At 40.1% G+C, this 12,603-nt stretch overlaps 2 protein-coding genes across 2 annotated transcripts; both read left to right on the forward strand.

The window, feature by feature from the left end:
- The first annotated feature begins 568 nt into the window (after positions 1-568).
- On the forward strand, positions 569-3,863 carry gemin2 (gem (nuclear organelle) associated protein 2). The gene is made up of 10 exons (XM_035418843.1): positions 569-886; positions 1,017-1,101; positions 1,576-1,665; positions 1,762-1,821; positions 1,925-2,038; positions 2,161-2,205; positions 2,350-2,418; positions 2,546-2,656; positions 2,932-2,990; positions 3,093-3,863. The coding sequence occupies exons 1-10, from the start codon at positions 768-770 to the stop codon at positions 3,127-3,129; spliced, it is 789 nt and encodes a 262-aa protein (XP_035274734.1). The 5' UTR covers positions 569-767; the 3' UTR covers positions 3,130-3,863.
- A 378-nt stretch (positions 3,864-4,241) lies between these two features.
- pnn (pinin, desmosome associated protein) lies at positions 4,242-9,989 on the forward strand. The gene is made up of 9 exons (XM_035418811.1): positions 4,242-4,396; positions 5,503-5,574; positions 5,701-5,769; positions 6,016-6,091; positions 6,187-6,281; positions 6,494-6,569; positions 7,244-7,399; positions 7,527-7,665; positions 7,892-9,989. Exons 1-9 carry the CDS (start codon positions 4,284-4,286, stop codon positions 9,172-9,174), a joined length of 2,079 nt encoding a protein of 692 aa, XP_035274702.1. The 5' UTR covers positions 4,242-4,283; the 3' UTR covers positions 9,175-9,989.
- Positions 9,990-12,603: the final 2,614 nt, after the last annotated feature.

Raw genomic sequence — 12,603 nt, forward strand, 5'->3', positions numbered from 1 at the left:
TATTAACATTGCAAGTCCATGGCGGATTCGATAACACCAAATAGCTTATCTTTATAGTTGTAATTACCAGCTCATTGCATTTAATGCATTAAAAAAAGAAATCATTTTGTAATTTCTTCCAGTTAAGGAAAGCTGTTTGGAGTAACTATTTAAAACATACACACATGATTAGTGTGATTAGTTATCCAGTTCCACACAAGCTCAGATGGAGCTGGGCGCTAGCTTATACGGTTAGCAACCGCTAGCTGGCAAGTTTGAACATACTTATTTAACTTTAACACTAGACTAGTCTAGCTAGCCCCGTTGACATATCGATAACTAGCTACTGAAACAACTACTAGTAAGCTATAAACCAGCATTGAACTAGCCAACAAACGTATGGGGTGCTGTTCTGTAACATTCTCCTGGTATCTATCGAACATCTGTTACTGTGTTTTTTAAAACATGGTGCAATCTAATATTCATTTATTTTTTAATCTTTTCGTGTAGTCTAATAACCAGAGATCATAGCCCGAGACTCCCTCCGGCTTTCTGACGAAACATAATAACGATAATATATCACCATGGTAACGGCGCATTCGATATACGTCATGTGGCAAAATGGAAGCGACTGGGAGAGTGGTCTGCGAAGTTTCTCACTAGATATTACTCGGTGATTATCATAAAACACAAGTTACAGAAAGTAAAAGTGTGCTTAAATTATTGTTTAATGTGTTCGCATGCGACAGTTGTCTTCATCTCTGTGTTACTGTCGTTAGCTTGCTAACATGAATTCCGATGTAGAAGAGTTGATGCCCAGGCTTCTACCCATAGAAAAATGCGATATTGCAGACCTTGATCTCAGTGAACCCCCAAGGAACCCCCAGGAATACTTACGGCAGGTTCAGTAAGTCTTCCGATCCGTCAACGTTCGTACTTTGAAACTGTAGCTAACTCTCTGACAGCTAGCTCGCTTGCTAACTTTTATGCATGTCTCAAAATGTGACCTAAACTTTCCTACGGCAACGCGTTTTCAGACTGGAAGCGTCCCTTTGCCCAGATGTTGTTGTGGCCCAAATCGATCCAAAGAAACTGAAAAAGAAGCCAACTGTGAATGTATCAGTAAGTACCGAGCCCACAATTGAACTGTGTGCAGTAAGAAAATATTTTCACAAAGCTATTCTGTTCCAAGTCTGATAACTTTGCATGTAGGCAAATGCAATATTCTGGGTGAAGAGTGATGACCAGAATGTCCATATTGTACCACCACAACAACTATAGTGATTTTACATGAACTTGAAACTTATAGACTGCATAACAATGTGTCAACATTAATACAATGATCCTCAGCATTCATCAGTTTCATTTAAGGTTTGTCTAAATAGTCGGAGACTTTCACTATGCTGCATGTACAACAAATTTATCTCGAGCCTCTGATGAAAACCTTGTGTGTGGATTATTATTATTATTATTATTATTTTAAGTATTACTGAATTATTTTGATATATGAATCTCAGTGTTAACTTGAAGACTGAAATAGAAGTGCAGCCATCTTATTTTTTTAATTCATGTGAAATTATCATTATATTTTGGTAGCTTTCAGGATGCCAAGCTGCCCCTGTGGGATTTTCTCCAAGCTTCAGATGGCAGCAGCAGCAAGTTAGCAACTTTTCCGAAATCAGACAAGTACTTGGTTTTATTGTTCTAAATTGTTGTGCAACTACTGATCTGTAGATCTGTTTTGGCACCAATTTCATTTTAATTACAATGTTCTACTTTCAGAGTGTTAACAAACACAGACAACATTGGAAGGCTCAGGCTTTGGATGACAATGTGATAATGGTCAGTGTGAAGATTGTTTTAATAATATATACCTTGTGTTATAATATCTTGTGATGATGGACTGCAAAAGTCTAACCTGAGGAAAAATATTTTTCATTGCCAGCCAAAGTCAGATGATGAAGAAGGATGGAAGAAGTTCTGTTTGGGTGAAAATGTTTACCACAGCCCAACACCTAGACTAAATGACAGTAACAACCCGGGTCTCGACTATGTGAAGGTAACAGACTTTTTTGTGTGTTATTGCAGAAACAGATATTAAACAAGAAGGTCACAAGAATGAGTGAATTAAAGTAATTACTACTGTTGTACATATTTACTTTTAATTATTAATCTCATTAGGTTGGATTTCCTCCTTTTTTGAGCATCGTGAGTCGATTGAATCAGGTGAGTATTTATACACCACCAAACTAAGCAAGTATATTACCTATGTACTTCTACTCCTTAACTTTTAATCATCATATGAAGATTAGAGATCTAGAAAAGATTTTAGAGTGTTATTTGTCATCTAATTTGCTCTCTTTCTGTTAGGCCTCTGTTTCCACGGTGCTAGAGTATTTGATAAACTGGTGTGAAGAGAGGGAGTTTGTCCCACAGCTGGTGAGTTGATTTAAATGTAGTCCTTTCATTTTGGGTCACTGTTAGCCAGTGAAGCAGTGTGTGCTTGTTTTTCATCAAGTGTAGTAATGTGAATCTATTAATTTAGTGATTGCCACTCCTCTTGCAGGGAAGATGGCTATATGCATTGTTAGCTTGTCTTGAGAAGCCTCTGCTACCAGAAGCCCATTCTCTCATTCGACAGCTGGCAAGACGATGCTCTGAAGTGCGAGCCAACCTGGTGAGTTTGTTTATCATGAGTTTTTTGTATGGGGTCTTGATTCATCTTTTTCAAAGCACATTCATATTTGGACAGTGAATTGAATAAGGGAATGAGAACAAATGTGATAAGGAAAAGACATTAAAGTTCTGGCATAAATTAATATGATTATAATAATTATTAATATTAATAGTAATAATAATAATAATAATAACATATATTTGCAGTATCAAATCATATCCCTGTGCAAAATGTAGTACTGAAATAACAGTTACAAATTTTCTTGAGTATTTCAGGAAAGCAAAGAAGATGAGACTTTATCTGCCCTGAACTTGATGATTTGTCTGGTTGCCAGGTAAGATCCAAACAGCACATGAATGTATTGTTGCACAGCTACAGTATTGAAAATATGTTTGTGTCAAAGTATATGTGTAACATTGTGTTTTTCCCCTTACAGGTATTTTGAACAGAATGACTTGGCGGATGAGGACTGATCCCTTGGTGTCTGTGTGCCAGTCATCCAAAATGAGAATCATTGTGTTCAGCATTTCAAAAAAATGTAATGTTTTTACAATGTGATGAAGTGGCATGTACATCCCCTTTGGTGTGCAGCGATTTATTTGTCTTTAGATGTACATACTGTGCATTGTTGTCTGGATCGGAAAACCTTATTTGTACTCATGTTTTCAGGATGGTCAGAAGGGTTCCAATAAATGGGCAACAGATTGGCAGTTATATTTGATGTGACTTTCACTTATGTGATGGAAATGATTGAACAATTGTTTGCAAGCCTGTTTATTTTTACCAGACATGTCTGAAATCAATAAACATTTCCATTACCTGTTTTTTATACATTTTTTAAGGGGAGGAATTCTAACACAACTGTGAAATTAATCATTTGCAGGAGCATATTTTGAGCTAGATCAGGCTTTTTAAATTTTTTTTTTGTAAAACATTATGAATTAAACATTTTTCATTTTTTGTGTGCATGGATTATTTAAATCAATCGAATGAAACCCCAGACTAATAAGGAAACAATATTAGTTTTTAAGGGAGAACTTCAAAGGTGTAGGTTAGTACAGAATGTCAAACAGTTAAATCATCCCAAATTGTGGCCCAGGTTCCCCTATAATGTTAGTTTGCTAATGGAATATTGGAGTGTTGACAAAATAATGCTGTTATTGGTTATTACGAACTGATCTTCAGTATTAAAGAAACATGCACTGTGTTCCTTGATGATAGTCTTATTTCTAACTGCATATTTCTTAAGATGACAAAAATAACTATATTTTCATTTTCAGGCAGTCCGAGTCCTCACCAAAACCCCTACTACAAAGAAGGGTCAGATAAAAATAAAATGTAAACTTTAATTCAATTTTAGGTTACTGTACTTATGTTCTCGGTAGAATATAATTAAATATACGTATTCAAATAAAGGAAAAACGAACAGCTCCAGTGTGCGCCATGCTTAATTTGTCTTCCTTATTTGTACCCTGTCGGAGAGATTAATAATGCTGATTGGTGTAGGCTAGGAAAGGTGGATGCTTATTGGATATGGCAACTGTCAATTAAAGAATTTGGAACTGGGATTCACCCAGAGATGCTTTGCGGCCACGCAGACATTACTTGCCAGGAGAAAGAAGCTAAGATGGCCGTTGCCGTACGAACTCTGCAAGATCAGCTTGAAAAAGCGAAAGAGAGTTTAAAAAATGTGGACGAAAACATTCGTAAATTGACTGGCCGGGATCCCAATGAACTTAGGTAAGTATTTTTCTTGTGTGGTCAAAACAAAACCAATTGGCTGTAAAGTTTGGCTAGGTGCGGTTGCAAAAGCTAGCTAGAAGCAGCTAATCTTACCACGGTAGGTAGCTATAGCTATTCGTTAACGATAGCTACGTCGATTGTGTTCAGTCTGGTTCAACAAGTGATCTAGGTAGCTACAATTATTATGTTCTTAGGTCACAGAATACGATCAACACCTAAGTCCGTCACACCTCATATCAGTTGTTCGTTAGTAAGCTTGTTGGCTCGTTAGTTCTACATATTTGGCAGCCTCGAGATTCCGTGTAGAATAGCTGTGTTAGTTAGCTTGAGTTGAACAACATACCCATTTATCAAAGCACGGTAGTTATCCAGCCAAGTAACAGGCGCGTCGAGTCGTGACTGGAAAATGTTGGCTCTCATGTGTTAACATGGCTGGATAGATGGCGGTGCTTAACTAAGGTGTGGGCATGCGTGCGCTTGGATGTTGGAGCGGGCAATCGGACACTGAAGGAACGTGTTGGGTACTGTTTCGTGGGGTGTTTTCTTCATCCAGTAGCGTTACAGGTTCAATTCTATATAATTTACCTAATCGTCGTAATATGGTAGAATGTGCAGATCCGATTTGATTAGTTATAGTTACCCCATATAATTACTAGTAGCTTGATAATTGGCTGGCAGTTAAGTGTTTATAAACGGGGTGTTGCTGGCTAGTATGACATGGTAACCCCAATGCCAGTCACGCCTAATTCCTTTGTTAAAAGAATTTACAAATGTATTGATTTGATCGAAACGCTGGGTTTCGCAGTTTATTCATGAGGTGTGATTCAATTTTCGAGGTACAGCTCCCTGGTCCCTCTAAATCGTTTTGGAACGTGGCATTAAGGATCCGATTTAGCAGTGAATACTAGACGGCATTTTGTGGCCACTGTATCTTACTTGTGTAGACATCTAATTATGCAACTTATTTTTGAATAAACCACCTGTCTTAAATATGTGGTAATTTAATAACAGCTCCCCAAACCGACTTATTTGAAACCTTGTTCTGGGAGGTACGTTTTCATCAACTTCCTCAGCCACTCCTGATAATTTTATTCTCCCCACAGACCAGGCCTTGCAAGGAGGCTAACTATCACAGGCCCTGGTGGAGGTAGGGGGCGAGGAATTAACATACTAAGGTAACTAATACATTTATTTGATTGATTATTGAACTACCACAACTGTAAAACATAATGTAACAACCATTTTTGTTCCATTTACGCTGAACCAAAATGCATAATAAGTGGGATTGTTTGTTTGAAAAGGCGTGGACTCTCGGACAGCGGAGGAGGACCCCCAGCTAAACAGAGGGATATTGAAGGGGCGCTCTTGAGGTAAGAGATGTTTTGCCTTCTTGCTTTGGAATTTGAATTCGCTCTACTTTCTGTTAAACATGGTTATTGTCCTCATGTTATGCCAAATATGAGCTTGTGATGGGTCTTGAAGCTTTGAACTCTTTGCTCTCTAAGTGCTTCTTGTCGTGATCATCCTGGCAAAGAAAAAATATATTTTTTTGTAGATTTGTATGTCTTTTTGAGGCACTTGATCCTTCTTCCAGTAATATGTGTGTGAATTCATAGGCTGGCCGGAGATCAGCGAGCAAGGAGAGATTCACGCAATGACAGCGACGCTGAGGATGATGACGATGTCAAAAAGGTAAGCTGTCCCTCTGCTTAGCTGCACTACGGCAGTTTTGGTCAAAATCACTTCTTTTGCCTACTCATTCTTGATTTTTCCTAATTCATCAAAAGCCAGCGTTGCAGTCATCAGTTGTTGCTACCTCCAAAGAACGAACACGTCGAGACCTTATCCAGGATCAGACCATGGATGAGAGGGGAAAACAAAGGTAAAATCTTCTTTGAAGCTTAAAATTTAGTTAATATGCTTTTTTTGTTGCTGTGATTAATTGTTTGCTGTGTGCAGTGTGACTTGGAATTCAATGTAGGAGTTGTAGGTGATAGAGGTTTCTATGCTTGAAATAAAATTTTTTTTTTTTTGCTTCTTGACCCATAAATGTGTTTCAAATGGTTTATTTATCACCATTGTGCCTACCTGCAGGAATCGACGTATGTTTGGCCTGTTAATGGGAACACTTCAGAAGTTTAAACAGGAGTCTACAGTGGCCACTGAGAAGGTAGGAGAATCCAAATATGGTCCAATAAATGGTCAGAAATATAGGTATAAACTTGTAGATGCAATTTTTATTTATTTGTGTCCTGGTAGAACTGCAGGGTGGCACCAGGATAGTATTTATTATTTAAAATGTGTTGTAGCTGTGCAGCCGAATGACTTTTCTACAATCTTCCCAAATGTGCTTGTATCACACCCCTTCCTATATCACTTCATTGGCTCCCTGTAACTGCTTCTGTCAAGGTTAAAACCTTGGTACTTGCCTACAGAGCACTTAATGGAACAGCTCCACTATACCTCCAATCAATCTTTGCTCCCCCGCCCCCCCATTGATGAACATTTCCCCGTGGACTGGAGAGCAGAATCATTGTCCATCTGCAGACTGTTGATTTGCATTTGTGTTTTAGTGATGTTGCATAATATTCCTTGGTGAATTTACTTATGGTCTCCTACATTGTAAATATTACTGTATGATTATCTACTAAATTAATTTAGTGTAATGTTGGCACAGATGTTCTGAATGAATATGATGACCGTTGATAGATCTGACAAATTTGTAAATCCATACACCGTATTCAGTGTCTACACCTTTCATTGATGTTGTTCATCTATGCAATGGGTATAGGGTACGTTGATGTATATCAAGTTAAGCAGCAGTACAAAATAATTGTCTTGCAGCAAAAAAGACGTTTAGAAATTGAACAGAAGCTCGAAGTGCAAGCAGAGCTGGAACGCAAGAAAGTTGAGAGCGAAAGACGAGAGCTCTTTGAAGAAAGGCGTGCAAAACAGACAGAGCTGAAACTTTTGGAACAAAAAGTGGAACTTGCTCACTTGGTAAGTACCTTCTACAGCCTGCTTGCTTTGTAGTTCTGAGTGGGGAAAAAAGTTATACTTTTTTCAGAGAGTCAGAGTCAGGGAGAATTGCTTTTCTTTGTATTAACTGTCATCTTTTTTTTTCCAGCAAGAAGAGTGGAACGTGCACAATGCTAAAATAATAAAGTACATCCGTACAAAAACAAAGCCTTCAATTTTCTATATTCCTGGTAGGATGTGCTCAGCCACTCATAAGCTCTTAGAGGAATCTCAGAAAAAAATGAATGGTAAGCATAAAATCGTGTTTTTTCAGTTAGTTACTGTACTGTGTTAAAATACTTTCTTGATTGAAGCACTACTTGGAGATATAGCAACTAGGCAGCCCTCAAATATTTAACCTCGTTCTTGGTGAATGGTTTAGTCTTGATCTGAAAGACATGAAGTTAATCTTTGGGGAGAAAAGCTGAGTATACTTTAGGATTTAAAGTCCTTATACTGTCCACATGTTTACAGTCTTGTTTGACGAGAGGCGCGCTGAGTTTGCTGAACAGCTGAACAAGATGGAAGTGCGTCCCAGGCGCCAGTTACTGAGGGGCAAAGACCAAGAGGACAATCGGAATGAAGACCAGAAGAAGGAAGAGCAAGAGGAGGGTAAGCCAACCGGGCAGGAGGTGGAGGTGACAGGTAACCAGAATGATATAGAGATGGAAGAGGCAGTTGAGGGGGATGCAGAGATGAGCGTAGAGCAGGCTGTCAGGGAGCAGGGAGAGGATGCAGTGCAAGAACAGAAGCAGTCAGTGGGAATGGCAGGGGCAGAGGAAGAGGAGGAAGAGGAAGGAGAGGAGGAGGAGGAGGATGATAGGTTAGTGGAGGGCCGGGAGGTGGAAGAGCAGAGGGGGGTTACTGAGACTAGGAAGGTTGAGGATAGCCAGTGTAGGGGTGGGGACGTCCAGATGGAAGAACCTAATGAAGAACCTAAAGAAGAGAGTCAAGGACCAGTGGAGATGGAGGTAGGTAATGAGAAGAAGATGGAAGATGTGGTCGAGGGAGACGGAGAGCCTCTTGTAGTAGAACCCATAACAGAGTCGGAGAGCCAAGAGAACGGCCTTGAAACCTGTACTGCCGCAAAAGAGCAACCGTCTGAGGCGCAGGAGCCCCTGGTTCCGGAGCCAGGCGCTGAAGTAGCCGAAGTAGCTGAAGCAGCTGCTGCAGTTCCCGAGACCCAGGTTACCCAGCAGCCGGCTGTACATCAGCCCTTTGGGCCGGTGGAGAGGCAGGAGCACACACTCCAGCCGCAAGCGGAAGACGAGGCCAAAGAGCAAGCTGGCCAGGGCGACGGCAGGGGCAGAGCCAAGGATAAGAAGAAGAGCCGGAGCAGCAGCAGGAGCTCGTCCTCCAGCAGCAGCTCCAGCTCCAGCGGCTCCAGCGGTAGCAGCTCCAGCTCCAGCAGCAGCAGCCGGAGCAGCTCCACCAGCAGCACCAGCAGCTCCAGCACCAGCAGCCGGAGCAGGAGTCGTAGCCGGGGCAGGGGCGGGGGGGGCCACGCCAGGGACAGGAAGCGCAGGAGGAGGCCCTCAGAGAAGGAGAGGGACAGGGAGAGGAAGAGGGGTGGAGGAGTGGGTGCCGAGAGGAGCCACAAATCGTCCAAGGGCGGCAGCAGAGATGGGAAAGGTTCCAAAGACAAGAGCTCCAAGTCAGACAGGAAGAGGTCTGGCGCTGAAGGCAGTCGCTCAGGGAAAAGGCCCTCCCGGAGCGACAGGGACCGGAAGTCAGACAGGAAAGACAAGAGGCATTAAAGAAAGCCGAGTGTGGCAAGTTTCTTTTCTTATTTTAAAAGTGGAAAGCCAGTTGCTTCAGGAAAGTATTGTGTACGGACACAGGGAAGAGGGTTTATCTGTTAACTACGCCTTAAACTTTACATTACTGTTCTCAAAAACATTACTTACAAATAATGTGGGATTTAAAAGTTTTCCCCCATTTTAAACATGGCTTGATATTTGTCTCATTGCCCATTTAACTGTTGCAGACTTGCCATGTTTCAAAGCTTGTATTGCTTGAACTCGCTTACAAACGAGTTACATGAGGAAACGGAATACTTGGGAGTCAAGAGCTCTTGTGTGCATTTTAAAATGAGTGAATGTCACAATTGTGTTTTTTAATATGAAAAGAAACCTTGGTGAATTTTTTTAAAAGAACAAGCTTAATTTTTTTTATTCTACTGCGGATAATGTGATTAATTAATTTCTCGTTTTTTTCTTGGAGACTGTGGGTAAATCACCATAATTCGAAATGTCTTAAATGAGTCAATGATCTTACTTGGCTAAAAGATTCTGTGCTGGTGTTACGCCACATGCCACAGTCCAGCTTCATATGTAGTTACGCCAGTTTGTCCCCGTTATAATGTAAAGCGAGTGTAATTTGCAGTTGTTTAGCTGTGTGAATGTCATACCTTCACATGTAATTAATTACTTGGTAAATGTTTGACATAGAGATGATCAAGTGCTTCATCAGAAGAAAGATTTTGTGGAAAGCACTTAGGAAGCTCCTGTTTTTTTTTCTACAAATGGAACACTGCCGTCTACGTAAATAAAATGAATAGCTGGCTCAAGTACTTGTTCCATGTCCTTATTAATTTTTTTCCAAGTAGGGATTTGCCTTTTTTCACAGATAAGGGTTTGTAATTGTGCAGTGATGCACTACATTGGATTTTTCTTGAACAAATAAAAAACCAATATAATTTTATTATACTACCCACTAATGCTTAACATATTTCTCATGCGTATGACTTGTGTACAGTGATGTATATTTTTTTGTGAAATCTTCCAGTATTTGACACGTCTATGACAAAAGGAAAAACCTGAGTCGGGCTTTTATAGTACAAGCTGCACAATGTGCATATCATGTTCTATGAGATGAGTAAAAGTAGGGTAGATTTATAAAATAATCAATTTGCCGGAAATAGTCATGCTTGTGGGAACATAGCACAAGTTCTTGGCTTGTGGGAACATAATGCTATAGATTACTTGCATATGCTTACCATGTGCCCTTAACCAGAGTGGATGCAAGAATGTAGAATTTACAATGCTCTGCTTTACATCAGTTTCTTGCCATCGCCATAATACCTGACCGAATTACTGTTTAATGAAAAATACGACGGTACGGGGGACAATATGTTACTTATATCGAACTGAAATGCACGAGATTGAACTTAATTTAGGCTGGTAGGTTATGTTTAATCTCCATTTAAAATGTACATTTCAGCATTAAAGTGGTACAATTGGGTGTATGTCGAGTCCTACGTATGACGCTACTGATAAAGTGGACTTCTCTGATAATGACAGTGCAGCCCAGCTGATGGATTGCCCTGTGAACAGGAGCCAGCAGCTGGTAGTGTGTCCTTGTCTTAGAACTGATGGAGCGTGTGACTGCAGTAAGCCAAGCCTGTGGATACAGGTGGACATCCCAAATAAAGAAAAAAAAAATTGAAGTATATTAAAAAATCTTGAAAATAGCATGAAAATAGTTAAAATGTGCTCCAGATGTGCATGTTATTTGGCCCCACGCGAAATTGTTAGGTCATGCTTCCCCAGGGCTGCCCAACCCTGTTCCTGCGGGTCTACCGTCCTGTAGGTTATCACTCCAACTCTAAAATGACATGCCTGATTCAACACCTAGAGATCTCACTGAGATGCTGTTTAGTAGAATCAGATGTGCCAAATTTGGGTTAAAATGAAAACCTATAGGATGGTAGATCTCCAGGAACAGAACTGGGTAGCCGGAGCTACACCATCTTCAGCAGTATGTAGTATACAGTGTTATTGTGTATTTTTAATTTATGTTGGGAAAAAATCTGAGAACAAACATTGGGAGTATTGAGGAAATGAATGGAGACAGTGAGGCAGCACGCTTCTTCCTGCCCGCTAGGCATTTGTTACAGAGTTTGTGTGCAAATCAACCTCCTCTGGAGAGGAATAGCAATTGGATGCCGTGGATTCACTTGGGTTTCACATTAGACTGATTATTTGCATTCTGAGCATGAACGGGTGCTCATTGGAAAGCAGTGGGTGTATGCCAAAACCTTATTCAGTTTTAGGACCAAACTGAGCAAACTAGAAGCCCTAGTTGAAGATAAAATAATATGTTGAAGACAAAATAAATTCTTTTGTTTTGTGTAATGGCTTATGGTTTGTAAACCAGTGTGCACACACAAGTTATACTATGCTTGTGCGTGGACATTTTCCTGTATTTAAGCAAATGCCACAATGAAGTAGATGGAAGATGGCTGCTCTGAGGGCATGAATGCTGGTGCCCAGCCATCTGAATATGCTATATTGGAATAAAATAATTACAAATGAAACAGTCTCTGTTGATCAGCATGTAGCCTTGCATAAGTATAATAACGTTAAAGTACATTTTCCCCCTAAAATGTTCTCTCACTGAAAGTAAGTGCATTAGTAGGGCCCTGTTTTTAGGATGATCACAAGTACCTTCATTCTGGTTATATCACTGGTTCCCCCCTCCCCTTTACTCACCCTACCTTCTCATTATCGACTTGTTCTTCGCAGTAAATGTACTCGCAGCCAACTGCCTTATCTTTGGTTTTGACTTCTCAGTACAGTACCACACTATTGATCAAGCCCCATCACTCATTCATTTTGCCGATTGCCAAGCTAAGATCTCTGAAGCTAACATCATTAGTGCCTTCTAAATCAAATTCGCTGCTTCCTAGGTTCCTGCAGGTTTTGCTGGAAGGACAGGTTTATTTCATTCAAAAGATCATTGATGTTCTCTGAAGCCTGTGCTACTGTAGCTCTTGTTGAGAAATTACCCACCTCTCCTTCACTATTTCCTCTGTCGCAGCAGATCATGATTTGTCAGTGATCTTTGGCTTTTTGCTTGTTACTTGGAAGGTATGCAGAAACTGTACCAATGTAGAACAAATGTATTAATGGGAATATCTTTCTCCCTTTGTTACATTTGTACTTTCTAGTTTTTTTCCCCCACATCCAAAAATTCACCACACAATTCATCTACTAATATGTAACAATAAAATACGGTACAGTGATTTCGCACAAGATGAAGGCACTGAGATGGAAAAAATGACCGTGCTGTGACCTGGAAATAATAGTGTTTAAACCCATTACTCTGCTTCAAAAAAAAAGCAAAAACTTAACATCCTGCCATTGTTGCAACACAAAAATTCAATTTTGAGATCTTCGTCTCAT

Source organism: Anguilla anguilla, chromosome 1 (genome assembly GCF_013347855.1).
Source record: "Anguilla anguilla isolate fAngAng1 chromosome 1, fAngAng1.pri, whole genome shotgun sequence".
NCBI classification, from domain to species: Eukaryota; Metazoa; Chordata; class Actinopteri; order Anguilliformes; family Anguillidae; genus Anguilla; species Anguilla anguilla.

Excerpts from the sequence above, each read along its gene's own strand:
- gemin2 (XM_035418843.1), top strand. The coding sequence starts at position 768 with ATGAATTCCGATGTAGAAGAGTTGATGCCCAGGCTTCTACCCATAGAA. Across the intron at positions 887-1,016 it reads GAATACTTACGGCAGGTTCA|ACTGGAAGCGTCCCTTTGCC; the intron begins GTAAGTCTTCCG and ends ACGCGTTTTCAG. Across the intron at positions 1,822-1,924 it reads TGGATGACAATGTGATAATG|CCAAAGTCAGATGATGAAGA; the intron begins GTCAGTGTGAAG and ends TTTCATTGCCAG.
- pnn (XM_035418811.1), top strand. The coding sequence starts at position 4,284 with ATGGCCGTTGCCGTACGAACTCTGCAAGATCAGCTTGAAAAAGCGAAA. Across the intron at positions 5,770-6,015 it reads ATTGAAGGGGCGCTCTTGAG|GCTGGCCGGAGATCAGCGAG; the intron begins GTAAGAGATGTT and ends GTGAATTCATAG. Across the intron at positions 6,570-7,243 it reads CTACAGTGGCCACTGAGAAG|CAAAAAAGACGTTTAGAAAT; the intron begins GTAGGAGAATCC and ends ATTGTCTTGCAG.